The sequence below is a fragment of the Neomonachus schauinslandi genome, chromosome 9, assembly GCF_002201575.2.
Source record: "Neomonachus schauinslandi chromosome 9, ASM220157v2, whole genome shotgun sequence".
Lineage (NCBI taxonomy): Eukaryota > Metazoa > Chordata > Mammalia > Carnivora > Phocidae > Neomonachus > Neomonachus schauinslandi.
Window position 1 is genome coordinate 126101590 of NC_058411.1, and position 27808 is coordinate 126129397.

The following is a 27808-nucleotide window of genomic DNA, read 5'->3' on the forward strand; positions in this document are numbered from 1 at the left end:
GATTTACTAACCCCTCCAATTTGCACTTAAGTGAACCATCATGTTGGTGTGCCTTGGGCTGTCCTGGTTTTAGCACTGAACGTCCCGTGTCCCGGGAGACACCTCCATCCCAGGCAACAACGAGATGGCTGGTCACCCTACAGCACTAGCCTTCCAGGCTGTGACGACCACATTCTTACCACAAACTGTCCAGTCTGTGTTTGAATACAAGCCAGCTGGTTTTTGCTCTGTCCGCCATGCTTTCTAATTCTGTGTGAACACCACCAAGTTCTAATTCAGGTAAGGAACCGAAACTTCTGAGTGAGTCTCCCCAGTGATTCTGTGCCACCATTTAAAGAAAAAAAAAAAACCATGCATGTAAACACATATAGGTTTTAATTAGAGCTTAAATAGAAAGCACAAAAACACCTACTAGAAAACATTCATTTTCTCCAGGAACAAGGTGGGTTTTTTTTCTTAGATTTTTATTTTTATACATTCTTGTGACACTTCCCTCGGTAGGGAACAGCTTAGAAAGATCAGCTTTTTCGATGATTCCATCCTAAATATACACTTGAAACCACACAATATCAAAACCACCAGTGGGAGGGTGCAAAGCATTCTGTTAATATGGTTTTGTCTCCACAACGGTAAATACTGGTTCTGTCCCACCCCCAAAGTTGATTTCTATTGCCTCCAGAGCGACTGGTTTTAAAGGACCCGGAGCTGTGGGGTGATCTGCACAGTGTGGAGGGCCTGCCCTGCTCCTGGGTGATCCAGAGACTGAGCAACCAAAGATAGCTTGGGAGTCCATATCCGTGAATACTCTTGGCAGGCTACTCCTTGAAGATCCATGTTCTAACATGGAAATATAAATTAAGACCTCAGATACTTATTTTCCAAAAAGAGGTGGGTCATATTAGTAATCTGTCAGCACTCATTTACCAGATCACAAGGCAGGAGAGGGACATAAAACTAAGCCCACTCGGACTTACAGAACAGACTCCCCATCCTCAGTCTGTCTTGCCATCAAACCGGTAGGCTGTCACCTTGACCAATAAATCACTTCTACAAACACCATCACCCACTACGGCTAACAGAAAATCAGCCCATCCTTGACTGTATCAGAAACGAGAAGTCTTTGCAAAGCCGTCACCTCTGTACCAGTTTGTGACAGTTACTGGCTCATCTGGCTGACAACAATGGTTTAAACTTGGAAGTCAACTTTGTCTACACCCGGATTCACAGTGTTTATAAGACAGATCACCCTGAAAGCTTTGCTGCATTTTTCCTCCGCTTATTAAGAAAATGCACTCTCCCTAAACTCTCTGCCGTGGCCATTTCTGGAGGCCGAGGAGATGGAGGTCTTGGGGGCTGGAGAGCCACTGTGTGACCCCACCCCCCTCGTGCCATAACCACCACCCCCATCACCATAACCCACTTGAGGCTGATGTCACCTCGGATCGTTATTCTTCAGCTCACTACCGGCAGCTCGAGATTCTGTGTTAGAGAAAATACAGGTTCAACTTTATGTGCAAGAAACCAGCTTGGATTAAAATAACACTGTGCTGCTAGAAATATTATTTTTGCATGAGGCCCTACCTCTGAAGATGGAAGCCTTAAAGCAATGCCCTTATGTAAAAGAAAACAAACCCAATAAAGCACCCTCGCTCTAGTGTCTTAAACACGACCGTATGGATGTGAAGGTCAGCATCCTGTGGCCCAGGAGGGCAGGGCCTTTGCCTTCCGGGGGCCCCTCCTGGTGCTTCAATGCTGGGCAACCAGAGGGGAGCCCAGCTTCTTCCCCTAAAACATCTTCTTCTATTCAACATTAGTATTGACTCCCCTGACCAAAACACCCCAGCTGTAATCATTTCTGTTAAAAACTCAAAAACTTCCTTGAGATTGGTGGTGGTTTTTCATCGCGAAGTCTCTGAGCTCAGAAAGACCTTGGCCCCTTTCGAGGTGGGTTGAAAGGGCTTCTTTGGGAGGCACCGTCTGCCCTGTGCTTCCAGGGATAACTGCACGACCATCTGGGAAGCAAGTTCTCATCCGAGCATCAGCGTTCTCTGTATGGTCTTCGGGGTCTGCCTCCCACCAGGAAAATTAAACGTTTAGATGCTAAGGGCTAGGGTGCAGAGAAGCTCGAGAATACTCTGATAGGAGCTGGCTACTCCAGAACTTGGGTTGTAACAAGAAAGAGTATTTAGACCGTGCGCTACTTAACCACCTAGTGCTGCAAAAGAAAATACTCGAAGCTAGTCCCAAGAATCATTTCCCCTGCGCACGCAGGACTGGTGCAGGGTTCTGGGACCTGTGCAAACACAGCAAGTGTATTAGGGACTTGAAACATCACCATAGGCTGAGGCTCTTCTCTCCATAAATAAAACACTATATATATATTTTTTTTAAAGCTCTGCACATAGAAAGCAATTCATTCAGGTCTTAAAGTGAATTTAACTTTTTCCTAAAGAAAAAATCATTTAGAGTTTTTTTTGTTTTTTTTTTTTTTAATGGAAGCAATCTGCTTCTTTCCTAGGATTTCTTTTCGAGAAGACTTAGAAAAGCGTATACATTTTTCCTTTTCAATGCTAGTTTTTTATTTCATATTAGCACATGCAAGTAAGATTGACTCGTAAATATATTACTTTTACCTTGTTACCATATAGGCATCTGACCTTATGGATAGTTAATTATAATTTTAGGCAGATGCGAGGCATTTCTGTGAGCAGGAGCAAAACTGGTAGAAATTGTCTCTAGCAGTGGAGAGAAAACTCCAGGAAAAGGAACTTTGGAGACTAAAACGATAAAAAACGTATTTGTCTTCAGTTCCAACTCAAAAATAAAATCCCAACACCTTTAAAGGCGTGAATTAACTTGAAACCTTTACAGATTATAGAGTAAATTGACATCGCCTGGAGCATTCTTTGGAGAAAGAAAAAGGGGGCGTCTTAATCAAGAGTGAGCTTCCCTCCTTCCAATTAGTAAAGGCCTGTGTGTGTGTTGCCTCGGATTGTAAGATACCACTGAGAACAAAGTATTCATCAAAACCAGCGTCCCTCACTGTCCTCCTCCTGAGTGTCTAGGTAGAGAAGAGCCACTTTCTTTTCATCCGAAATCACCGACCTTCGGTCTACCACCCTCTGCAGCTGCACCGTCCTGTCAAACTCAGCCTGCTCCTTGCCCTTTTCCCCGGGGACCTGGTGTCCGGCCCCAGCAGAACCCTGAGAGCTCACGCCAGCCACCCAGGCCTTCCCACTGCCCCCGTCTCTCCAGGCATCCCGGTCAGGGGCGCCAGGCGCAGCCGCTTCCGTCCCTGCGGGAAAGAAGACTGTGGTCTCTCGTGTCCAGCGGGGGGTCACCTCTACATTACTCACGTCCACCTGAAAGGGAAACAGAGTGTCTTGGGGCCCCAGCGCAACCCGCCTTAGCACTCTGCGGCTGTCTGCTAACTCGCCTCGCTCAGGGGACCCACTGAGCCGGCAGGTGCAAGTGTTTCACACACAGGTCCCTGGAAGGCGACCTGTTCAGAGGTTCTTGTTGCTGCGGGGACCCAGCCCAGTGCACCCGCTCATGCCCGATGCCTCTTCTGCCCCTGATGCATCTCCACACTGGCCTCTGGAGGTGACAGGGAACTGGCCCTTTGGAAGGCGCCCTCTCCAGGATCGCCCTGCCCACCGTGTACCTACGAGCAGCCTGGCTCCCATCTGCCGAGCCCTCTCTGCGAGCACTGTTTTCTGAGTCACTAAGTGCTCCGGGCAAGGGGATGATTTGCTCAGTGGCCGGATGCCTCGGAGACGCAATTTTGACCTGCCTCGTGGATCTGCCGTTCCCTGATCACCCTTCTGTCTGAAAGGGGGGCCGTGACCTGGATTTGCTCACGGAACCCCGCTCAAGGGCTTAGCTGAAGGGGCTTTACAGAAGTCTGGGGTACCCACAGACTCTGCAGTTTGAAAATAATCACCACCCCTCCCCGCCCTTGGAAATGGGACCCTGAAAAATGACTTCCCTTTTAGCATGAGACTGTTTGGAGCCAAACACACTGTGTCTCTCCATGTCTGTGGAAAGCTCTACGGGGCCAGGCTCTCCTGGGCCCCCCACCTCCTGAAAGGCAGGGACGGATCCTTGCAGAAGGACTTCTTTGGCCACTTGACTCTGATCAGGACCCAGGGTGAGGTGCCTCACAGACCGGGGGGGAAGAGGGGGGGCCTGCCGAGCTGGCTGCCTGACTTGGGTCACCTTCCCCACTTACCTCCACCACCTCTGCCGTGGGTCCCTCGTGAGAGACGTGCTCAGTCCTCCAGATCCCAGTGGGGCCTATCTGAACGCGCTGGACAGACCGGCTTACGTCCTCGAGCACGTGCGACTGGCTGAAGCCCCTCGGGCTGGTGACTTCCACGGTGGCCGACACGGGCCCCTGGGACGTGGCCGGCTCCGTGCCGGGGGAGGCCCTGCCGGCGTCGTCCTCCTCACCGGAGGGGCGGTACAGTTCCTGGGTGGCCCAGCGCCTGAAGCGGAGGCCAGTAGCCGGGGCCTCCGCTGCGCTCTCCCTGTCTGGGCTCCCGGGGGCTGCCGGGCTGTGCCGCTCGGCCAAACTGTCTTGTACCACCGACTCCACGGCCTTCTCGATCTCCCCGGCTTCGTCTTTGCTCAGCTCCTCCAGGTCTAACTGATTGGCGTCCACGGTTTTCGAGAGGTTGACTTCGGCAACCAAGGTCACGGCCCTACCGCCGGAGGTGTGCACTTTCTTGACGTCAATGGACATGTTCTCGGGCCCGCCCTGACCCTCTCTGGTGAGGGCCGACAGCTCCTCCTTCACGCGCTCCGGAAGGCTTTCTTCTAGCTGCCCGATCACCTCCACCAGCTGGTGTCGGGGCTCCTTGAAGGCCCCCTTGATGGACGTGTGGAAATCGGGTGGTATTTTAATCTCCTTTTCGATGACTGTGGGTTCAGCATGAAATTCACCGCTTCTGGTTTGTTCTTGCCAGTGAGTACGACCCACGTCTTCCTCCAGCGGAGCTTCTAAGACATCCGGTGGCCTCACAACCGTCTCTCCCGACCCATCATCCCTCTTTGTTTTTCTCCGAGTCCCTGGCAGAATCTCATCTTGCCAAGAGTACCTGATGGTGGACTCTTCTTCAATGTGGATCTGCCCATACACCGAGCCCTCGTCTCTATCCTGCCCCCCGGGGTGCTCATCCGGCGTCGACACAAAATAACTCTGCTCTCCTCCTTCCGAGTCGCCTGCCTCCGTGACTTCCTCGACGTGGGTTACGTCCTCTTGGGGCCACTTGGTCTCCTTATGCCGATTCCCTGAGAACATGGTATCTTCTCCTCCATAACCTTCTCCCTCGTCAACAAGCCCCTTGGAGCCTGGAGACACATCGTCCACCTCCTCTACTTTGAACGGGATAGAAAACTCCTCTGCCTTCTCACCACTGATGTAGCTCACGGGTTCCTCGATGATCTCCACGTTGACGACCCTTGCCCTCCCCTCTCTTCCTTTCAGACCAAGGTTGATTATGTCTCCTATCATCCGCTCGGCCGACTTTCCCTTCAGGTCCACCTCCTTCACGTCCTTGCTCAGAAGGTATTCCAGGCCGGCTTTGTCTGAAACATCGACCTCCTCCGTCAGTCTCGACTCCACGACTATCTCGGTCTTTGTTTGCCTGTCGCCGGCGAGCTCTTTCCTGTCCACGTAAGTGACCTTTGTGTCTGGAAAAGCATCAGCAGATGCCTCTGCACCCGGAGCCTGGGTAAACTGCTTCAGGATACTGGACACGATGTTTTCTGCTATGGTTTCGGTCGTGGACTCGCCCTTCGGCGGGCTGGCAATGTCACCGGGGCCCATCCTGAACCGGGCCTCCCGGGTTTCCACGCCTCTCCCAGTACCATCTGGGGCGTCCTCTTGGAGGGGCGTCTGGCAAGCTTTCGGGGCCTCCTGTGGCACGCTCTCCCGGGAGACCCCTAGACTGATGGGCACCTCTCTCTCTCTCACGCTTTTCTCCTGCGCCGACTCCTTCCCTCTCCCCTGTTCCCACAGTTGCTGGCTTTCTCTCTTTCTTGTTTCTTTATCTAACTTCGTCAGCTCTTCCCACCTCAGGTTTCTCTCCTCGGAAGCCTTCTCTTTGGAATCAAACACCTTCTCCTCCCGCTTTGTCTGGACGGTTTCTGGCCTGTTTCTGTCTTGCTCCCTCGTGCCGTTAGCTTCTGTCTTCTTTCCCACAATGACGGTCCTCTCACTTGACCAAGTGCTTCTGGAAGCGCCTGCCGGCCCGTCGTCCCGCTGCTCTCGGTAGGACTTTTGGGCCACGGCGGACTCTCGGGCCTCACGAGTGGAGGCGTCCTTCGTACCTGTGGTTCTCGGCCTCTCGGGGAATGTTTGCGCTGGAGCTTCGGGGTCTCTTAAAAGACTGTGCGCCGGAGAGAAAGTTCTGAAGTTGGTTTGACTCTTGGAGGTTTTCTCACACGAGTCGGCAGTTTCTTCATAAGTTGTTTCCTGCCGGGTGGTGGTGCGGGAAGAATATTCTGAGCCTCGGAAGCCTCTTCCGACAGCACCTGCAGTGACGGGCTGGGCCGGCAGGTGCGGGTGCTGCGCCAGGCTGTGGCTGAAGCTGGCCATGGGTGCTTTCTGCCTGGCAAACAGATTCCTTTCATTTTCCCTCTGTAACACCGAGCTGGCGCAGCGATAGGATGTGCTCCGGAGCTCTGCGGAGAAGGACAGGCATCATTACCTTCTTTCATCTTAAAAGCATCACCGCAGGTCAAATCCCGTCGGTCATCATAAAAGCGTACTATGACGGCAGAAGGGCCATTGTAAAAATGAGAGATTTTCAATCCCCAAATCATTTCTTTTGGTAGTTTAAAAAGTCCTGTTACAATAAAATAGAGCACGACACGTGCTTCGAGCCAACACCTCTCTCCACTTACTGATCTTAACAAACATCGACCGCGTGATCATAGAGCACAGTACACGCATCAGAGAAGTCAGGGGTGGGGGCGCCTGGGTGGCTCAGTTCCTAAGCGTCTGCCTTCCGCTCAGGTCATGATCCCGGGGTCCTGCAATCGAGCCCCGCATCGGGCTCCCTGCTCAGCGGGAAGCCTGCTTCTTCCTCTCCCACCCCCCCTTGCTTGTGTTCCCTCTCTCTGTCAAGTAAATCAATAAAATCTTAAAAAAAAAAAAAAAAAAAAAGAGGTCAGGGGTGCCCGTTTCCACGGCTGAAATTTCACAATATCCTGATAATTTGGAAACATTCATCTCTACCTTGTTGACCTAAGTTTCTTTAACACATTTCAACAGAGAAGAGCTTTATAATTACAAAGTATAGGATTACTAAACACCAATTGACACTGTCCCTCCACCATTTCATGGGCTCTTACTCACCATTCGTTTCCATGTTGGGCCAACAAGTCCTGCAGAACTTAACTTTTTCTAAGGCTCCCTGACTTCGTCTATTTTTACACTTCTATATTTACAAACTTCTCATTCGACAAGGAGCCAGAGCAGGAAGCCAACCAGGCACCAGCACTACGGTCTGTTTTAATGTCATGATCCTGGGGGTGGGAGGCAGTTCACTGGGCTCCCTGCTTGGCTTGGGATCGTCCACAGAGGGTGCTACCTTGGGTGTGTCCAAACTCCACCACAAGGGCACCTGCTCTTAGGAATGGCAGCCGGTGGTTAGAAGGTGGCCAGGAGCACCATCCTCCCGGAGAGCGCCCCCTGGTGCCTGCCACACCCCATCGGCGGGGTAAAGCCTACACCCCCAGCTTGGTCTCCCTGTCACGGCAGCCAAAGCCAGGTGCCCCTTTAGGACAGATCCCCTTTAGGACAGATCTCAGGTTCCCCTTTAGGACAGACAGATCAACATACTAATCCTAAACAGAGAGGCCCCAGAAGATGAACCCCTGGGGAAAGTGCAGGAACCATCTGGTTTTTAATTAAGGTCCACCGAGAAGTACGGAAGAGGACAGACCGGTTTCAGGCTCTTATCGCCTTGTGAGCAAGTGGCCGGCATTACTCTGGACAGTATTACAGAAGAAACGTAAGTGAACTTATCAGTGCTTATGAAGACACTATCCAGGAACACATCTGTACATTTATTCAGTGGACAGTCAATGGGCACGTATATCATACAGGACACAGAATGATCTGGAAGCTCAAAGCCTCATAAAAGAGTTCCCAACCCATCCTCTTTCTTCCTTTTCTTTCTTTTTTTTTTTTAAGAACTTATTTATTTGTCAGGGAGAGAGAGAGCACAAGCAGGGGGAGTGGGAGAGGGAGAAGCAGGCTTCCCACTGAGCAGGGAGCCCGATGTGGGGCTTGATCCCAGGACCCTGGGATCACGACCTGAGCCAAAGGCAGATGCTTAACGACTGAGCCACCCAGGCGCCCTCCCATCCTCTTTCTTCTAATGCTACTTGCTTTTAGCATAATCCATAACTGCAAAACTAAATTTAGTTTACAAATACTGTCTCTGGATCCTTTAAGAAGCTTGACAAAACAATCAGTGAATGAAACAAGTTACCAGGCTCCCAGGAGCCCTCTTGCTGAGCTCTTCCTAGGCTCCACGATCAAAGCTGTCAGAGATCCCTAAGCCCTGGCCCCGAACCACTGGTTCCCCTCCAAGTCTGGCCCCAGCCCTTTTCTCCTCTCTCCCTTCTAAGTGAAGACTTATGAACCCTCACGTAAAAAAAATGCAGCTAAGTAAACCTTGAAATCAGGTGAATGACATCTTTGGCTTTTTTCAACCTTACTCTCAAAATCAGAAAGCAAACTTGTCAGATGCCACCTACGACCAAATCCGAACCAGTCACAGATACCTAGAGCCAAAACTGTGCTTCTGAACCCAGTGACCTTTCAAAGCTGTGACGTGCCTAAGAGGGATGCAATTTTTGAAAAATAAAAATGAACAGCGTTTTGTTTTGTTTAAATCTGCCATCTCTCCAGATTAGCTGTTAACCAAATATTCTCCTGATAGAAGTACCGAATACATGCATTCCTAATGTGCCATGATTTCAAATATGGGAACACTCATAGAGACTGAAACTCTGCCGATTGAGGCAAAGCCCGAGCATACTGGCCGTGTTCAATCCGCCCTTCCTTAGCCAGAAAGCCCTGTAAGTTCTACAGGACTTTAAAAGCTTTTTTTTTTCTTTCTAAAGTTATCCTACAGGTTCTTAGGGTCCGTCTAATGAATGCTCACCTGTTCTGTCAGTTCTGCAGCTACAGGGAATATTGAGCTTTATTCCGTAGCTTTTGGCCTCAATCAAGACAGACCTCAGGGCACCCAGGGACACCTGCACCGCACTCATCAACATGAGCTGACCAGGCCAACCCAGGGTAATACGAACGGTGTAACCGTTCCCACCTCTGCCCCTCACGGGGGAGCAAGTTCCAGAGTGTTGACTCCCTGCTCCACAAAGTAATACCGCCCCAAACTTGTGCTAAAGCTGCAAGTCCTCAGTCTGTAAAGGGCGTTCCCTCCAAAGGCGGTGATACACAAGCGCCCGCCCAGTCTCCTCCTCGCCCTTCACGCTTCCCGTCTCTGCATCAGCACCTTCTCCTCTCTCCCCGCACTGGCCAGATGAATAAATGAGTTTACTAACCATTTTTCCACGCATTCCCATGTACATTCTTATTTAAACCATGACCCATTGAATAAAATCTATTTGGTACGTAAGAGAGGGATGAATGACACTCACCTGAAAAAAATCATATCTAACCCAAATTCTTCCAGACAAATGATGCTTTACTATTTAGCCATGGAATGAACCTGTTCAGGTGGAAAACATCTTAAAATTAAATAATTAGCTTTTCTTCTATTTACCTTGTGGCACGTTTTCAATGCGCTCAGTCAAGACCAATACCTCTGGATTACTCTCTCCTTCCAGTAAGGCTCTGTAAAAATAATTTAAAAAAGAAACAAACCTCATCAGGAAACAGAAGAGTGAGAAACGCTGCTATAAAGCCACAGTATGTAGTATTTGGTCGGTGACCACGCTATCACAGTGTCCTTGTTTTAGGACTCGTGTCCGAAGATACTGCACCACAGGGATGCAAACCCCGCTCGGCAGGCCTGGCTGGATAGAGCGATGAACCTAATGAGCGGCGAGGGCTTCAGAAGTTTTGGAGAGGCAAGCCCTTCCAAAGCCAGGACAAGGAGAAGGAGGAGCTAGAGCGGGTGTGGGCCCAGGAGGGGAGGTCAGGGGTCTGGCTTGTCTGGGAAGCAGGGAGGGCCCATGCATGGCAGGTCACCCCGGGCCAGAGGGCCCCAGAATGATTACAACCCCCACTGGGGTCGTCCTGGAGTCACAGGTTGGCTGACTAGGAGCAGGGCAAAGACTGCCATGTGTTTGTACGTAAGGCAGCCAGACGGCATGCTGGGTTCCCTGGGGACGTCTTAGAGCTAAAGGGAAGGAGAGAGAATGGAAGGCAGGAGGGCAGGCAGACGAGGAGAACGAAGAGCTGCAGACCGCCCCCCCCCCTTCCACCAGCACCACCCCAGGGGCCTCGGGGCATCCACAGAAGCATCCCATTATCTCCTGCAATAAAACAGCAAAGAGCACTCAGTGGCTGATCCCTTGGGCCACGTCTAGAAGTCTAAAACTGCAGACTCGTCATTAAGCGGTCATTCAGGGTCACAACTCGGAGCCCCGAGGACAGAGTGGAGGGGCAGGCTTTGGCCCCGAAGGCCAGCACCAGAGGCCGGGCACTCGGAGAGACCCCCTAGGTCACCGGCTGCTGGGGGAACAACAGTTGTTTGGTCGCTAGAGCAGAGCGGGAAGTCGTCACTACCTTCGGTTCCAAGGCGTCCACTGTGCGTGGCAAAGGGCAACTGGAAGCAGGGCTGCTTGGAAATAGCGGTATTACCCCCGAGAGCTGGGCACGGAGTCAGGGGAGCGACGCCAGACGCGGGGAGGGACTCGGCGGTCCGGGCAAACCGGCTCCCAGCTCTACTCCCCCTGCTTCAGATGCAGCGAGGAACCCCGCAGGCGAGCGGGGGGCGGGGGGGACAGCCAGGGAGCGCCCCTCCTGCGGCAGAAAGCAAAGACAACGGCCAGTGGGACTCCACTCGGAAGCAGCGGCTGAGGTGCACGCATGCGAACGTTCAGGAAGACAAGGGGCTGGGGCCCAGAGCCTTCCACTCGGGGCAGAAGCCAGGAAACAGGACACCAACCCGTTAATCCCACATCCTCATGACCAAGCATTTCAGGTTCCAGGAACACAAATAGCTTCCATCACCGAGAAAATTCTGCGGTCTGTATATAATAAGAGGGAGGATCAGGGTAGCAGTCGGACCCTGGGGGTGTGTGCCCCAGGATGACAGCTCACCGAGGAGGGGGCAAGCCACAGCGTCGAGGGCGGGGCTTGGTGAGAAGGCCAAGTTCCACTTCAGATCTTCCCTGGGGCTGCTTAGCAGGGAAAGCCGTGGGGACCACAGGGCCTCGCCTCGAGCCGCCCCAGCCAGGACAGAAAGTGCTCATGGGGAGTCCGGGTCAGCAGAGAGCTCAGTGACAGGGCAGCGCAGGGGGGCTGGGGGAAACAGCTTCCCTCACCCCTCAAAGATGAAAGCTTTAGTTCCTCTCTCGGGGCAAATCCAATTTTGACTGAGTTCAGGACCCTGAGTAGGACGCGCTGGTTACCTAGGAGGGGGCGCCCGTGCCCCCCCGAGGGGTGTGTGTGTGTGGTCACGTGCTGGTCACCAGGCCTGGCTAAGACTGGGCACAAGCATGGCTCGGACCCTCCCCTCCCCTATGTCAGGAAGCCCTGGTAGCAACCCCCACACAGGGCCAACGGTAAGCATCCCCTGGCTCCAGCTCCGGGGTTAGAGGACCGAGTGCAGGGACCGCGTCTTGGCCAAAGGCACAGCTCCCTCCCCAGCAGGGAGAGTCCACTGGAACCCAGGCCGCCTGGGCACCCGCCCCGCGAGCTGCTCAGACCTCCCTGCCAGGCCCAAGACCACAGCATTGCGTACAAACTTTCAAAAGAACAAATCCTGCAGACAGACCCCCCCTCCCCGAACATATTAATGCAGGCATATTCAACATCTTTTGGTGACTTCCATCAAAACCCCCCTACAGGGCTCTCCAAGAGCGTATGAAGCTCCTCCTGTGGAAGAACTCAGTCCCACTCTGCAGGGCTGGCTCCTGGAAGGCAGGGGCGTGTGTCACCTCCCCCCCCCCCCCGCCCCCCAGCACCCAGCACAGTCGCACCAGTCATTTAATTCACGCCTTAATTAGGCGTGACACACGGGGGCATCCTGCACCCCACCAGCACAGCTCACAGGACTAAGAGGACAGGGGCACAAACAGAATCGCTCAGGAGATGCCAGAAAGTTCCTCAAAAGTGCCAAAAGGCACATTTTTAAGGAACAGACTCATGCAACTTTAAGAAAAGGGTAGAGCGTTCTCTGGTTATTTTGAGAGCACTGGAGGAAAACGGCCTCCAAGCCGTGGTGACTGTGTGAAATGCCAACCCCCTGAATCATGAGCTATTAGTGAACATTTTATACAGACCCACAGGTTGGTGGCCTCTTAAGCAGGAAGATAAGCAAACATGTGCGGGAAAACCAAGTCCCTGGCCGCATTAAGGAGTCTGAGACCAATCCATAGCGCGTAAGTGAGCTATAATGTGGCCTCTGGCCAGGCTCCAGGCCCGAAAAGACCCCACTGGTCATCGGAGCAGGGCCCAGGGTGGGCTGGGGCTCTCTGTCCAGGATAGATTATCCTAATGGAATTTCAGGGCATGTCCGCTGTAATTCCGCCCTGCGGCACAAGGCATGCCCATGTCCCCGATAAATGTGGACAAGGGTGAGAAGAGGGACAGTCGGAGGATGTTTCCAGAAGGGAAGCCACTGGAGCCAACTGGAGGGGTTCACAAAGTGCTTCCTGGCTAAACACAGGTGGGGACTAGTGGGAGGACAAGGGGATGGGGCTGGGAGAAGGAGTCTCAGAAGGGCCTCCTGGCCGCCAAGCTCCAGAGAGGGTGGGGGACAGCCTGCCACCCTGACTGGAGGGGTCGAGGGGCTGGATGCAGCAGGGGGAAGCGGGGAGAAAGGACGAGCATCACCATCCGAACTGGAAAGGCCCTGCCCCACCCCACAGGCGTACGGAAGAGAACACTGAGGCCATGCTGCTCCTGGTCACTCCTTCTGTGCTCAGCTCCAAATCACATATCAAAGCCTATCCATCAGTTCTAGAGACTGGGGGGAAAAAAATCAAATAATTGACAGATCAGCCAAGATTACTAATAAAACAGAGAAAAGAAGCCCTGGGAGTGGTTGATGGAGAAACTTCCCGAGCCAGGTTGCCCGGATTCAAATCCTGGGCCTGCCGCTTCCTAGTTCTGTGACCTTGGGCAAGCCACGCAAATCCTCTGTGACTCAGTTTCCCCACTGCTGAAACAGGCAGCATTCACAGGTGTGTGGTGGTCGCTAACTGGAAAGTTCTCGAAACAACAGCTGTCACAGAACAGGGGCTAAATCAATGGTCACAATCATGATCATCATCATCTACTGACCTGAGAAGAAAGCTGATTTTCAGTTGACTGAAATAGTCCCAAGAGGGGAAGAGAGGCTGGATAACCTAAAAACCTGGTGGACAGAGAGCAACCCATTTCTGCAGTGATGTGGGGAAGGCTGGGACCCAAATGTATGGGTTACCCCCCCTCAGCCTCCTCCGCTTGAAACTACAAGATTTTATTAACTTCAAGTATTTCGCCTAATAACCAGCTGAGTCTCCGTGTTAAAACACGGTTGTTAAGTTTTCAAGAGAGTAGGAGCAAAACAAAAATACATTTTGTTTTAGCAAAACAAAATGTATTTCTCCAAGCACTGGGGAAATTCCAAAGAACTGTTTTCCTTTGAACAGGTGCATGAAAAGGGGTAGGTGGGCCTAACACAATAATGCAGCGACCAGAAATACCATCATGACGGTGAAATTGCCATTGCTAGGAGTTATCTCTATTGCTTTGTGAGCGGTCCGGATCCAGAGATGGAATATTTATTTCCTCCAGTTGAAATGTGCGGTTTCTGCTTCCAGCCAGCCTAAGAGGAAACAGGAAGCTCGCACGTCCCCGCTGTACAGACATACAAAGACCGTGTTCTGACGTTGTTGTTTCCAACCTAACCTTTTAAAACAAGGACTTTGCCTGAAAGAGCCCAGGCCACAAATCTTTGCACTACATTTTCATATCTGGCCAGCCAAGACTCCCTTCAGTACTCTTCTTTTGAAAAATGGTCTGGCTCTGCTTTCCATTTCTTCAGGTGACATTTAGAACAACTGTTATATATTTCAGCCCCAAAACATTAAAAAAAAAAAAAGTGCCTCTTTTTTAAATTTTGAGGGAGAATGCATCATCTGTCCCCCAGATCAGAAAGCCAGGATGGGCCTCTTGCGCACACGGTTTTCAGAGCCCGCGTTTTTGTGGGTTTGGGGCTCGGTTTATCCCTGGGTGTTTTTGCATTTTTTTTTTGTTTGTTTCAGATCTGAATATCTTTTTTTTTTCATTATATTTTCTAAGACCTTATTCCTTTTTTTTTTTTTTTTAAGATTTTATTTATTTATTTGAGAGAGACATAGCGAGAGAGGGAACACAAGCAGGGGGAGCAGGAGTGGGAGAAGCAGGCTTCCCAACAGAGCAGGGAGCCCGATGCGGGGCTCAATCCCAGGACCCTGGGACCATGACCTGAGCCGAAGGCAGACGCTTAACGACTGAGCCACCCAGGTGCCCCTAACACCTTATTCCTGATGACTGGGCTCTGTTCTCTTTCTTCGTCGGGCAGGGGGGGCGGGGGGTGGAGGAGGGGAGACTATTTATTTTCTAGCCAGGCTTCTGCAAGTTCTCAACCTGCAGCTTTGGGGGCAGATCTTCAGGTCGGCAGTGAGAAGGGTTTGGGGCGGGTTCGGGATGGCGCCCCGGCCCCGGTTTTCACCATATTCAGATTAGGGACCAGGTCTGAATGAGCAGCTGCCTCATGGAGAGGGCTGGCCTCTGGTCCGCAAGAGCAAGTGATGAGCGGCACCCTTCTCCCGGGGTTCCATCCAGGAGCCTCCCAATCCGCGCCCCGCGCTCCTCCCTGCCGGGCTCCGGCTCTTGGTCAGCCTTCGCAGAGGCCCCCTTGGCCACCCCCGTGTCAGCTCCTCCCCACCTGAATCTCCAAGGACTGCAGGGACCTCCTGAGGCCTCCCTGCACCCAGTCCTCCTGCGAGCAGGCCGCCAGCCCCCTCCTCCCCATCCCCCACTGCCACTGGAAGTCCACCTCAGCTGCCTCCTTCCCAGGCCTCTGCTCACCCACCTTGCACTCTCCTTCCTCCCCTTGTTTCCCGATCTGACTCATCCACCTGGAGCTCCTTCCCGAGTCCTTCCTGCCAGTCCACTTCCTGCCATCTACTTGCCCACCCCTCCAAGGCCAACTCAAATCTCACCTCTTTGGAAAATCTCTCCTGCCAACGTGGGCTGGAAGCTCTCGGTCCCTCCTCTGAACTGTCTTTATCTGACCCTATTCGTTGGCAGTGACCTGCCTATAGGACTTTCTTTCATCATCTGATTTGGCTTTTTACCTAAGTGGACGGGTCCCTCCCCACGTGCCACCCCCCCGCCCCACCACCCCCCCTCCCGCATGTCTGTTCAAATCTCCCCCCTCCTTCAAGACCCCGATCAATCTCGCCTCCCTCCTGAAGCCTTCCCAGATTCTCACAACTCCCTTCTCCTCCCCAGAAACCTTGCCCTCATGTCTTACGAGGCATTTCTTGTTTCCAACAGTGCGGGAGGCGACTTAGGTCCACGCAGCCTGGTCCACAGCACATGACCCTCAACACCAAGCCACACTTAGCTGTAGGTTTGTGCACCCCCCTGCCTGCCAACGTCTCTGGAGCAGCCTGAGGGCACAGGCCCCACTCACAAAACATGGCCTCACGTCTGTGGCTCTTGTCCATCCATCCCACACAGCCCTCCATGCCTCCAGGCCAGGCCCCCAAACCCAAAGTTGCCTGGCATTACCACAGATACCACGCAAGCTCAGTCCTCAGGTCCTCGCCCAGACTGGCCCCTCGGCCTGGAAGCCCTTCCCACGTGATCTTCTGGAAGCCGGGGCTGCAGGCCTCATCCACCATCCCCCACCCCCCCAGCACCCTGCACACCATTCAGCCTGCCCATCATTCACCCGCCTCTGGGCCACAGTGAGACCAGCTCAGTGCCTTTGGGATGCTCCCGGGATGCTCTGTAGACAGTGCCGTGCATCCTGAATCACCTGGGATCTTGTTGCGGTGCCGGCCTTGACCAGAAGGTCTGGAATGGGCCCGAGGTTCTGCATTTCCCGCAGGCTTGAGACGCCCAGCGATGCCAAAGCCGTCAGTCTGTGGGCCCCTGGAGCGGTGAGGCCCTGCACCCGTGGTTCTCTACCCTGGCCGCACCTGACCATCCTCCTCGGAGCTGCAAAAGCACCAGGCCTGGGCCCATCCTGTGCCAAGCTGATTGGAACATCCAGGAATGGGCCCAGGGGCTGATGCTTTATCAGGTTCTCCAGGTGACCCCCAGGTACTGATGAGGCTGAGAACCACACGCTGTCCTGTCGGAGCATCTCCCCCTCTCACTGCTCGGCTGCCAGTGTAAATAAACACTTCCACTCCAGGAACAGCCTTGTGACTACATACGGGGTGGATGCGCCCCTCCAGCCCCATATAACTTCACTGGGGACAGGCCGATGGGGGCGAGCCCGGGCCCCTGGGCCAGCCCACCTTCTCCTGGGCTCTCCCTGGTGTCTCAGCATTAGCCAGCCCCGGGAGGAGAGGGCTCATTCTCACACCCACCCGCCAAACAAGGCACCAGTGTCTTCCCTGGTCACCAACTGGCCCACCAGGTTTGAGGAGATCCTCCAGCCTTAGACGGTGTGGTTTGCTTTGTTCGCATTTTATTATTTTATTAAATTGCATCTTTACTTATAAACTCTAAGTCTACCTTTAGTTATAAATGATACTACTCTGTTAGCAGTGTTCCTTCTTCACCGTGAAGGCTAACCGGAAAGGGCCAAGTATCTGGGTTCGGAAGCATGCGTGACACTCGAGAGCTGGCCTCAGCACAGCCGACAAATTCCAGTTGTACTGGGCTGTGCTTCCAACTTGAAGGCGCCACAGCCCCTTCCCTTACACATGAGATGCTAATCATCAACTCCGCAACACCGGGGGAACGGCCACTGCAGGGAAAACCGGGGACAAATCCACCTGATCTCAGTCAGCCACACCGTCGGCCAGCCTTGGCCCCTGGGGACAGGGCTGGTGAGGAGTCACACTGCACAGGGCCCTGGGCCGTGGTCCCCAAGAGGCTGACAGTCGCTGCTGCACTCCCTGGGGCAAGGGTATGGAAGGAAGGTCAACTTCCTCAAAGACAGCGGGTCGTGATTTTTAAAGATCAAGTGGGCCCCTGTGACGGGGTCAGAAGAGCAGAAGGGCACTAACACAAATATGCATTTCTTCCCTGTTCTCAGAACGCGGGCAGCAAGACAAAATACAGGAAGTCACGTAAGAGATGCCAAGGGCTTATCCGCAGGACATAAGGCAGTGACAGAAACACTAGGCATTCGGCTTGTACAAAGAAATGGGTTATGTTCCACTGCCCGTATGTCTTTTAGGTCTGTGGGCACCTCCCAGACTAAATCCTGAGCGCGGGGAGGTGGGGAGGCATGGAGCTGTTCTAACCCCTGGGCTTGGTATCTGCAGCTGGGCACGGCCGGGCTCCTCATTTTCCCTGTACGAACTTGGACGTCAGAAAGACATACAGTGAAATCAATCACTCACTTCCCTGAAAGTCCTGTGGCCTTCTAAATTCCTTCCTAGGAGGTAGCCAAGTCAATCCCTAATTGGGTTAGCGCAATGCCAGGAACAGACAGAGGCCGTAAACTGTCTCTGCCGACAATCAGGCTGCCGACGCGAGCACAAAGGCTCCCCGTCAATGCCCTTGAAAAAAGCTAGGGTGGGAATACCTACCAAAAAAGTCAGGCCCTGGACGCGCAGGCAAGATGCCCACCAGGCGCTCTGACTTCTCACGACAGAGAACGAGGGGCAGGACTGGGCAAGGAAGGAAAGGGCTCAAATCCCAGACAGACAGAGCACAAGATCAAAGTCTCCAAATCCAACCTACAGAACTATTACAACAAGGAAGATCCAACTGCTTCTGTAGGGAAAAGAGTCACGGGACATCGAGGTCAGCTAACAGGGGCACAGATGTGGATCTTCTGGGACAACCTCATATCTGCTCTAGGATGGTGCCAGTTTGGGGGCACCTCCCATCCCAGGGTCAATCCGTGTGGCTCACGGGAGGGTGGGCCCTTCCGAGCTCCAGAGCACTTTGTGCCCCTGACCGGGAACAGGGACAGGCACATGGCCCAACGGAGCCAGACTGCAGGGCCCAGGAGTTCGGCTGAGACGGATGACAAAGAGCCCCTTCCTCCGACTAGGGGGGCAAGCCTACAAGGACAAAGCAGGGAACTGGCTGGGGCCCATCCTGCCATGGCGTGGGCAGAGCCGAGGAGGAAGAGACCAGGGAAAGCAGCAGGGACTGTCCCTGTCAACTGCGCTTGGACCTACTGTGCCTGAAACTAGGGACTTTCTCCATCAAGTGAGTAATAAATGCCTTTGTTGGCTTGAGCCAGTCTGAGAAGGGCTTCGGTCACTAGTAAGTGAAAAAAAGTCCTGACTAATGCTTCCTTCCCCCAAATAAAGCCTGTTTGGAAGTTTTCCTTATTAGTAATTTCGATCACCTGACCCAGCGTGATTGCATTTTGTGATTTTTCCACCCCGTGAGATTTCCAAGGAGACTGTGGGAGACGGACCTTGAGAAGGACAAGCTGGCTGGTGCCTCCTCTGAGGACCCTCCCCTCTGCAGGACTCAGCCACAGGCCGGCTCTCAGAGGGGGGGACCCAGCAGAGGCCCCAGTGGCTTGCCCACCCCTCCGTCCAGCTGGAGGCTCTTCCAAGAGCTGCTTTGCCCTAGGCAGGCCTCACCCCTTAGTGGCTGCCTCGGGCCCAGGCCAGGGACCACCCGATAGCCTGCTCCCTCTTCACTAATGGTCAGAAGGGCCCGGATGAGAGGCTGGCTGAGGCAATACACAGGGAGGCCAGCCCAGGGCTACAAGGCGGACTACCTGCATGCCCCAGCCAGATACAGTCTTTTAACCCAGGCCACTTGGATATTCTGAAAGCAAAGTCATGGTCAGAAGACTGCAGAGGCAGCCCACAGGGAGTGCTGAACGAGGCTACGGGGGATTTCGCCCAGGCAGCCCCTGTACAGCATCCTTACCGATACGTGGCCACCTCCAGGCTGAGGCTGGTCTTCACCTGCACGAGCTCCTGGTAGTCCCGCAGCCGGTCAGCCATGGCCAAGGTGAGCGCCGCCTTCTCATCCTCCAGGCACGCGATCACTCTCTAAGGAGAACAAAGCACTTTTATTTATTTATTTATTTATTTATTTATTTTTTAAGATTTTTGTTTTTATTTATTTGACAGAGAGAGACACAGCAAGAGAGGGAACACAAGCAGGGTGGGTGGGAGAGGGAGAAGCAGGCTTCCCGCTGAGCAGGGAGCCCGACGCGGGGCTCGATCCCAGGGCCCTGGGATCATGACCTGAGCCGAAGGCAGATGCTTAATGACTGAGCCACCCAGGCGCCCCAACAAAGCGCTTTTAGATCAGAGGGCTGGAGCTCCGCTTGGTCAAACTGAAGATACCAATGGTTCAGGATGCAAAATGGAAAAAAAAAAATCTCTAGGCTTATTAAAGATGTAGTCACTATAAGGGTGCTTTTAAATACAATATTTCTTGGGGTGCCTGGGTGGCTCAGTCGATAAGCATCTGCCTTCGGCTCAGATCATGATCCCGGGGTCCTGGGATCGAGCCCCACCATCGGGCTCCCTGCTCAGCGGGAAGCCTGCTTCTCCCTCTCCACTCCCCCTGCTTGTGTTCCCTCTCTCACTGTCTCTCTCTCTGTCAAATAAATAAATAAGATCTTTAAAATAAATAAATAAATACAATATTTCTTCCCCACAGAATTTTTTTTTAATTATTATTATTGTTGCACACGGACAATTTTGGCAGGACACTGGCTGTTCTGTTCCTACTCTCTAGGGAGAAGGAATGCTTCGAAGTTCATGGAAGCATCTCTGCCGTTCAGCATCATCAGCTGCTTAGGAAAGTCAACACCTCACCCCGGTCAATGAGGATGCTATTCAAAGTGAGCCCAGACCAGAACACAGGGCTTCTGCAATATCTAAAACGGAAGTCCCTCCGACGTGAAAAATTTCCCCCACGCTCATGATTTCCCCCAACACTAAGCAGGTACACTCACAGAGCTCTTTGTTTCACCTAGAAAAGCTACACGGATGAGACAGGAATATCTTCCCGGCATAAATGTCAATGCGGACCAGGACGTAAATCTTTTTTGACTGTACTTGGCGGACGTCGTTAAGTGAGCACTCCCTCCTCACGTGTTCACGTCATGCTCCCAGCCCTTAGGGCATGTCCACTCGCACCTGGCTAACTACATCTGTCCGTCTGTCCATCTCTCTCTCTCCCCCCTGGTCTGGGAGACACTGAAGGTCATGGCCTGCCACCTCGGGCATCCCCCCTCTCTAGAAAAATGCCCATGCCCTAGAAGTCGCACAGCACACAATCGGTGAACTGGACTTGAAATGATCAAGAGAATGCCTGCTACCCCCTTAACAATGTGCTATTTTAAATTGACAGTATCTTTCAGTTAATAACCACAGAGACTTCATCGGTACCATTTACAGTTTTACATTACTCTGCGTTACAGTTTTGTATCAACACTTTTTAGTTGCTCTGGGAAATAATTAACTGAGCAAGTATTTAAACACTGAAACGAGTCCATATTCTCTAACTTCTGGTTTGTAATGGAAAACAGCCTTATTTCTGAATACAATTAACTAAACTGGCTACATTTTTAGACATTTATCTTTGTGGGATTCAAATAAGACAGTCTATTTCCATTCCTCTTGTAATCCCTCCACCAAAGGCACCAGGCGACATGCTAAAGGTCCGCAATAAATACATAAGGTCTGCAAAACCAGCGAATGAATAAACTAAGATCTCACACTGGATCCACCATTTTAAACAATGTACAATCGGCATGTAAATAATCCTGCCTCCCTAAGAGTTCTGTATCAGCTAATGATTGTTGCTAGGTTCTCTTTGTGTGTATAAAGCATGCTAAAAATAAAAACTGAAACCATTTAGCTTTTAAAGCAAAGAAGTAAATTTAAGAATCTCTAGCTAGTATCCCAGGGTAGATCTTTGTTAATATCCAAAACCAGCATTGTAAGTAGATAGTGAGGCTTACCAAAGCAGACCATTCCAGTCTTGATTTCAGTTGACAGGGTTGTCAAAATTTAGCCATGACATTCAGACATTCTGTAGTTAAGTCTTGGTGTTAAAATTCTATGTTCCCCCATTTTAGAGGGAATATAATCCCAGGTCTAAGGTTAGAGTATAAGACATGCTATAAACATGCAGAGATTACTCCTTTCTACTGCAAGAAATGCAACCTGAGTATCAAAACTTGGAAATCTGTACTAATTTTATCTTTAAAGAGAACTTCAATTATTGTTAAACTGCTTAGAAAAAAAAGTATCACGTGCACTCAATTCTCTATCCACAAACCTCCTGAGCAGATCAGGATCTCCCCGTCATGCCAAACCACAGGTAGGTGCAAAGATTCTCTCTCTTCCCAGAGGGCACAGAATAGGTCTGCACCCCACAAAATACGAGGGGGAAAAAAAACCCCAAACTGTGTTGCAGTTAAAATAAGTATAGTTCCAACCACATTTCCGTGTGATTCAACTCTCCTGAAACTGTCAAAGGAAAATTACTTGACTTTTGGAAGCGAGAACGTAAGTACGACTTATTGGCTCTTAACAGTCTCCACAGAGACTGTAACTGATCCTGCTGGTTGAAGCAAGCTTCAACTTGGCTTTGACTTTGTCAGTTTTCAAACCGTGGGCCTGGAAGAGGTACTAGAGCAAGAGACCCAGCATGCTGATTCTAACCAAGCAAAAGCAGTCCCACCTAATGTTATAAAAGCTGGGGAGAGAGGTCACCTTTTTTAGTTGCTATTTCGGGAACTTCTGGATGGCCTCACAAGTGATGATGCAACAGAGGCTGTACCAGGGAGAGCGTGCTGGGGTGTGGGTCCAAAGAAAGCTCCTTCTCTTCACCCAACGGGAGCTGCTCTCTGCTGAGCAAGTCCCACGGCCAAAACAGGAAGAGCCTTGAATGTCACAGTCACTCAGAATCCTGACTGGTAGAGATTGAGGGAATTTAAATATTGTGATAACCTCACTGAGACACAAAAACTCAATATATTTGGAATAACAAGCGTTAGTGGAATGCTAAGTTTTTCCAGCTCTAGTCCAGATAATACCTCTCAACTCCAGACTCAGAATTGTATCTTATAATACCAGGTGGGCATCTAAGAGGCATTCAGAGTGAACTCTGATTTCCCACCCAAATCGGCCTAATCTCCTGCTCCCAACTCCCTTCAGCAAAGAGCACTCCCTTTTTTTCAGTGGTTGAGGCCATAAGCACTGGAGTCGACTTGGGATTTCTACCCCCTCTCTTCCACTGCATCCATCCGCAGACCCTGGTGGGCTTCAACCTCAGAGAAGAGCTCCCTCTCAGCCCCTCATTGCTGCCCCTGGTCCAAGCATCCAGCACGTCCTGCCTTGATTAGTACACAGGTCCCCTAAAAAGTTCTCCCTGCTCCCACTCTTGTCCCACACAGTCTGTGTCCCACACAGCTCCCAGAGCAACTGCATTCAGATACAGTCGGGTCACCCCTCACCTGTGCTCAGAGTCACCGAGCGGCTCCCCATGCTGCTCAGAGCCAAAGCCCAAGTCCCATAGAGGCCACTCTCCCCCTCAGTCACCCCGCCCCAGCCACACCTGCCTCCGGGACACCATGCGCTGTTTCCATCTCAAGACCTTTGAAGGCAAGGGATTTTCTGTGTTTTGTTTTGTCCACTGCTTTATCCCCAGCACTCAAGAACCAGGCTCGGCACTCGACGTGCCCAGTAGTGGTCGGATGAATGAATGAATGAACCGAATGTGTGTACCCTGTGAGCTGTTTTTATTACCCCTGTTGCGCAAATGCGGAAATGGAGACACAAAGAGGGGCAGAGCCAGAATTCAGGCCCAGGCAGGGCGGCTAACCCATCCCCTTTCCAGTCAAAAGAAAGTTCTCATTCAGTCACATTTTGGGGACTTGGACGCCTTTTATAGTCAGCCTCAAAAGGCTAAGAGCTCAGTTTCATAAGCAAAAATCTCAGTGTTTATAGGGGTAAGGCTGGCGTCAACCAAAAATGTCTTGAGTTTTTGTCCAAACTTCTTCCGGCAAACTGGGAGACGGTGTATTACTCTGGCTTCGAGTGATCTAAACCACACAGAAAACGCTAGGGACTTGGATGTCAGTTCGGCAAACCTCTCTGGCAGATCTGGGGGGTGGGGCCTAACACACAGGCCTTAGGGGAAGAAGCACTTTTCCCAGAGAGTCCCAGCATCTGGCTCTCTCGGGCTGCAGAGGAGGCCCTGAGCCAGAAAGGCAGTGGGCACTGAGTGGGGGAGGGGAGGGTTCCCACTAAACCACAGGGTACACAAAAAGTAAATGAAACACATCTGACCCGAAAACTATTCTGACAACAGCCAACTGGGAGGGTCAGAAAGTATTTTAGGGCTTCTGATGGATGGGGCCCCTCTGGGCTAGCCCTTAGGAAGCACAATTACCATTATTCTCTGAAGGCAGAGAGAATCCTGGTTAAACGTTTCTCTTTGATGAAACAGAGAAGAGAGGAAATGTTGGGTCCCTTTTTAGTTGCTCAGACACTGGCACCTGAAGAGAACCCTGGCTTAGCTAATTACCCACTAGGTGACATATGTGCCTCAGTTTCGTCGTCTGTGAAATGGGGCTAATATTAATATCCACCTCATAAGATCGCGCTGAGGACTAAGTGTGAATACGTGTGAAGGGCCTGGTTCCTGGGGTACCTGGCACGCGAGAAGCACCTGATAAAGGGTAACTCTTAGTAATGAAACATCTACTAGAGTATATTAGTTAAACCCGGTTTTATGGTATTTTCAGTCTCCCCAGAGCGAGCTTCTGTAGAATTTGAAGAAATCAAGGGCTCGGGGTTAAATCACGGATACTTACTCCTTAACAAAACTCCTGCTATTTTTACCCTTTAAAAAAAAAATACTGGGCGCCTGGGTGGCTCAGTTGGTTAAGCGACTGCCTTCGGCTCAGGTCATGATCCTGGAGTCCCGGGATCGAGTCCCGCATCGGGCTCCCTGCTCGGCAGGGAGCCTGCTTCTCCCTCTGACCCTTCCCCCTCTCATGTGCTCTCTGTCTCTCTCATTCTCTCTGTCTCAAATAAATAAATAAAATCTTTAAAAAAAATAAATAAATAAATAAATAAATAAAAATACTCATGGTTTGGTGTTGAATCTTTGGGAATGCAATTTGAAATTCGGTGGCTTTAAAGCTAACTGGGGAAAGATTTGAGCTACGGATAAGGGAACATTCAGTGTGATGAAACCTACACAAATTGGAAGCGAGAAAAATTCCAACTCCCGTCGACATTCCTTGCTCCCTACTTTTAGGGCAAAGAAGCAAATTCCAATGAGAGAGGTAGCACCAGACAGACTATTGAGGGTGGGGCCCTAGTCCCCGTCAGGTGCAGCCCCTCCGCTCTGTGTCAGAGGGCGGGACAGTGATGCCGACTGCACATCCCAAGCTGCCCCTCTGCTGTTTCTATATTGACTGGAAGGGGGATGGGTTAGCCGCCCTGCCTGGGCCTGAATTCTGGCTCTGCCCCTCTTTGTGTCTCCGTTTCCGCATTTGCGCAACAGGGGTAATAAAAACAGCTCACAGGGTACACACATTCGGTTCATTCATTCATTCATCCGACCACTACTGGGCACGTCGAGTGCCGAGCCTGGTTCTTGAGTGCTGGGGATAAAGCAGTGGACAAAACAAAACACAGAAAATCCCTTGCCTTCAAAGGTCTTGAGATGGAAACAGCGCATGGTGTCCCGGAGGCAGGTGTGGCTGGGGCGGGGTGACTGAGGGGGAGAGTGGCCTCTATGGGACTTGGGCTTTGGCTCTGAGCAGCATGCTGTTTCTATCTGTTCATATCTGAGGTTGCACTAAGTTTTAGTTAGGGGGGAATGGGTCCTGAGAAAGAACCCTGTAACCAGAGCTTCAGGGTCCAAAATGAGCCAAGCGAGCTCCAACTGCAAGGGAATGGTGAGGATTTGGCCCACCCAACACACCTCAAAGAAGCAGTTTCCGAACCTTCTGGCACAGCTCGGGCCCTCGGGGCGGTAGCAGCGGTTCCAGGCACTTGTTTTGGGTTAAAAGCCCTGCAGAAGTTTCTTCTATGCTAAGATGCTTTTTCACTTCTGCTCAACACAGAGCATGGGGCCCTGTGAAACTAGCCTCCCTGGCCCTCATCATGGGTGAGGGAAGCACTCTGGAGTCTAGAATAAGTGCTGGAAATCAGCACACACTTCAGCCAGTCCCTGTCCTTGCTCTACCTACAACCCCGGGCTGGGGTGGGGGGGTAATTTTGAAAATTATGACGCAGAGGCCCAACAAAACCCACATTCCAAAAAATTACATTCCAAACAATTTCGTATGGTACTGCTTTATAGGATTTCCCATCTAGACTCCAGCTCTTTGAACACTGAAACCCCAAGGCAGTGCTCAGGACCTAGGAGTAGTCAATAGATATTTGCTGATTATTTGTGGACCCCTATCACATCACCACAGTCCTCGAGACCAAAGCCACTGTGTTCCCTTTACTCCCTGCGTTTAAAAAAAAAAAAAAAGGCACACAATCCTTTTACCACAAATCTTTAACTCCAAGCTACAAATTATCCCCTTAAAATATTTCTAAATCTGTGAGAGTGTTATTTTAAACTGTCACCCTGAGAACTACGGAGAGTATGATTTGGGGGTATTTTTCAATTCTGGCCTCCAGGAGGCGGGCCCAGGGCCAAGCCTAGTACTGGACTGGGACAATAATCGGCCACAGGTGTCACCCTGTCAGTGTCAGAGGTTTGGGCTTCGCTTCTCTGAAATAGTAACTGTTTCTATTACCGCGCACTTTTATAGTAACTGTTTATATTACATGCTGCCACAGGGACCAGGCCGTTTCCACAACTTTTCCACTACCAAGAGACCCGATGTCTGCTTGGGAGACTGTGAGAAAAACATCTCCCGTGGAGCTCGTTTCTGCATGAAGGTGACCGCCCCTCCCAAGAAGACACAAGGCAGGAGGCCCAGAGAGCCAAACGGGCTGCCTCCTCCTGGGAAACCACTCTGGCTAAATAAAAACCGTTTTGGGAAACTATTTAAGTTTTCCCCAGGGGTGCCTTACAGCCAAGGGGCTGTCATTTTGAATGGCTCCCGGTCAGGACTTGACATTGCCGAGACACCTCCCAACACAGAGACCCAGCCGAGAAGGAATGAGCCGTCGCTTCCGAAGCCGCTTCTGGAAGTCAGAGGGGCTTCTTGCTGGACTTGTATGCGAATTCGGTCCACGAAGCACAGGAAATTGAAAGAGAGCCTAGAGCTGGCTGGGTCCTGGGTCTTTTGCCAGCATGCACCCCTCTCCTGGCAAGATCTAAAGAAACGGACAACCTAACAAGACGACAGGGACGGGACTCTCCGCCGGGACCAGCCACCCTAACCCGCAAACCGCGCTCCTCTTCCACGGCTGGTGAGACGCCGGGACCCCGAGGCCCCGACGCAGAGCGGGGGGGCCCCCTCAGCGCCCAGCTGCCGGGAGGGGGGGGCCGTTCGGGCCCCCTCTGGCCCGGCCCCACCCGTCGGCGGCGCCACGCCCCGGGCGCACGCAACGGCTCCGGAGAGCCCCGCCGCTCCCCTCCCTTCACCACAGGCCCGGGCCCGGGGTGGGGTCGTCCCTGCGCACCGACCTGCCGTTCCTCCGCCTGCAGCTCGTACTCCTCCTGCACCCGCCGCAGCTCTTCCTCCAGCAGCGCGCGCAGCTGCTCCAACTCGAGCGCCTCGCGCCGCAGCGCCTCCACCTCCTGCGCGCACAGCCGCGTCTCCTCCTCGGCCTCGCGCCGGCTGTCCTGGCCGCGCCGCAGCGCCTCCTCCAGCTCGCGCACCTCGTCCTCGTACAGCTGCGCCGTCTCCCGCCACGACTCGGCCACCAGCAGCGCGTAGCTGTCGTGCACCTCCCGCAGACGCGGCGGGGGCCTGGCGGGGCCGGGGGCGCGGTAGCTCTTGGTCAGGCGGGCGGCGCGCGCGCGCAGCTCCCGCACGTCTCGCTCGTGGGCCGCTTCCAGGCCGCGGCGCTCGGCCTGCAGCCGGCCCAGCAGCGCCTCGAGGGCGGCGCGCGCGCCCAGCGCCTCCTGCAGCTCGCGCCGCTCTGCGCCCAGCTCGGCGTCCAGGCGGCCGCGGGCGGCGCGCTCCTCCTCGCCCAGGCGCTGCAGCTCCCACAGCTCGCGCCTCAGCGCATCGCGCTCGCCCTCGGCCAGCGCCGTGGCCCAGCTCAGCTCGTCCAGCTGCTGCCGCAAGCCGCGCGCCTCCTCGGCGAAGCGCGCCTGCCCCTCGGCCCACAGGCCCTCCTGCCCGCGCCGGCCGCGCAGCTCCTCCTCCAGGAGCAGGTTTTCGCGCTCCAGCTCCCGCACCCGGCACACGTAGTCGTAGAGCCGGGCGTTGAGCTCCTGCAGCTCGGCCTTCTCGGGGCCCGTGTGCAGCCGCCAGGACAGCATCTTGCTGGGCGTACGGGGCTCTGCCGG

The 27808-nt window shown here is 52.6% G+C and overlaps 1 protein-coding gene across 1 annotated transcript; it reads right to left on the minus strand.

Moving 5' to 3' along the window:
* Nucleotides 1-363: 363 nt before the first annotated feature.
* Nucleotides 364-27808, minus strand: SYNM (synemin). Its single transcript, XM_021680651.2, has 5 exons — nucleotides 26978-27808; nucleotides 19274-19398; nucleotides 9807-9877; nucleotides 4232-6687; nucleotides 364-3362 (listed from the first exon to the last, which is right to left on the minus strand). The coding sequence occupies exons 1-5, from the start codon at nucleotides 27779-27781 to the stop codon at nucleotides 3024-3026; spliced, it is 3795 nt and encodes a 1264-aa protein (XP_021536326.2). The 5' UTR covers nucleotides 27782-27808; the 3' UTR covers nucleotides 364-3023.

What these genes read in the sequence shown, in the direction of transcription:
- SYNM (XM_021680651.2), bottom strand. Translation starts at nt 27,781, where the DNA reads ATGCTGTCCTGGCGGCTGCACACGGGCCCCGAGAAGGCCGAGCTGCAG. An exon ending in CTGGAGGTGGCCACGTATCG is followed by an intron (nt 9,878 to 19,273) that starts GTAAGGATGCTG and finishes TTATTTTTACAG; the next exon opens with AGCCTTACTGGAAGGAGAGA. An exon ending in CATTGAAAACGTGCCACAAG is followed by an intron (nt 6,688 to 9,806) that starts GTAAATAGAAGA and finishes CCTTCTCCGCAG; the next exon opens with AGCTCCGGAGCACATCCTAT.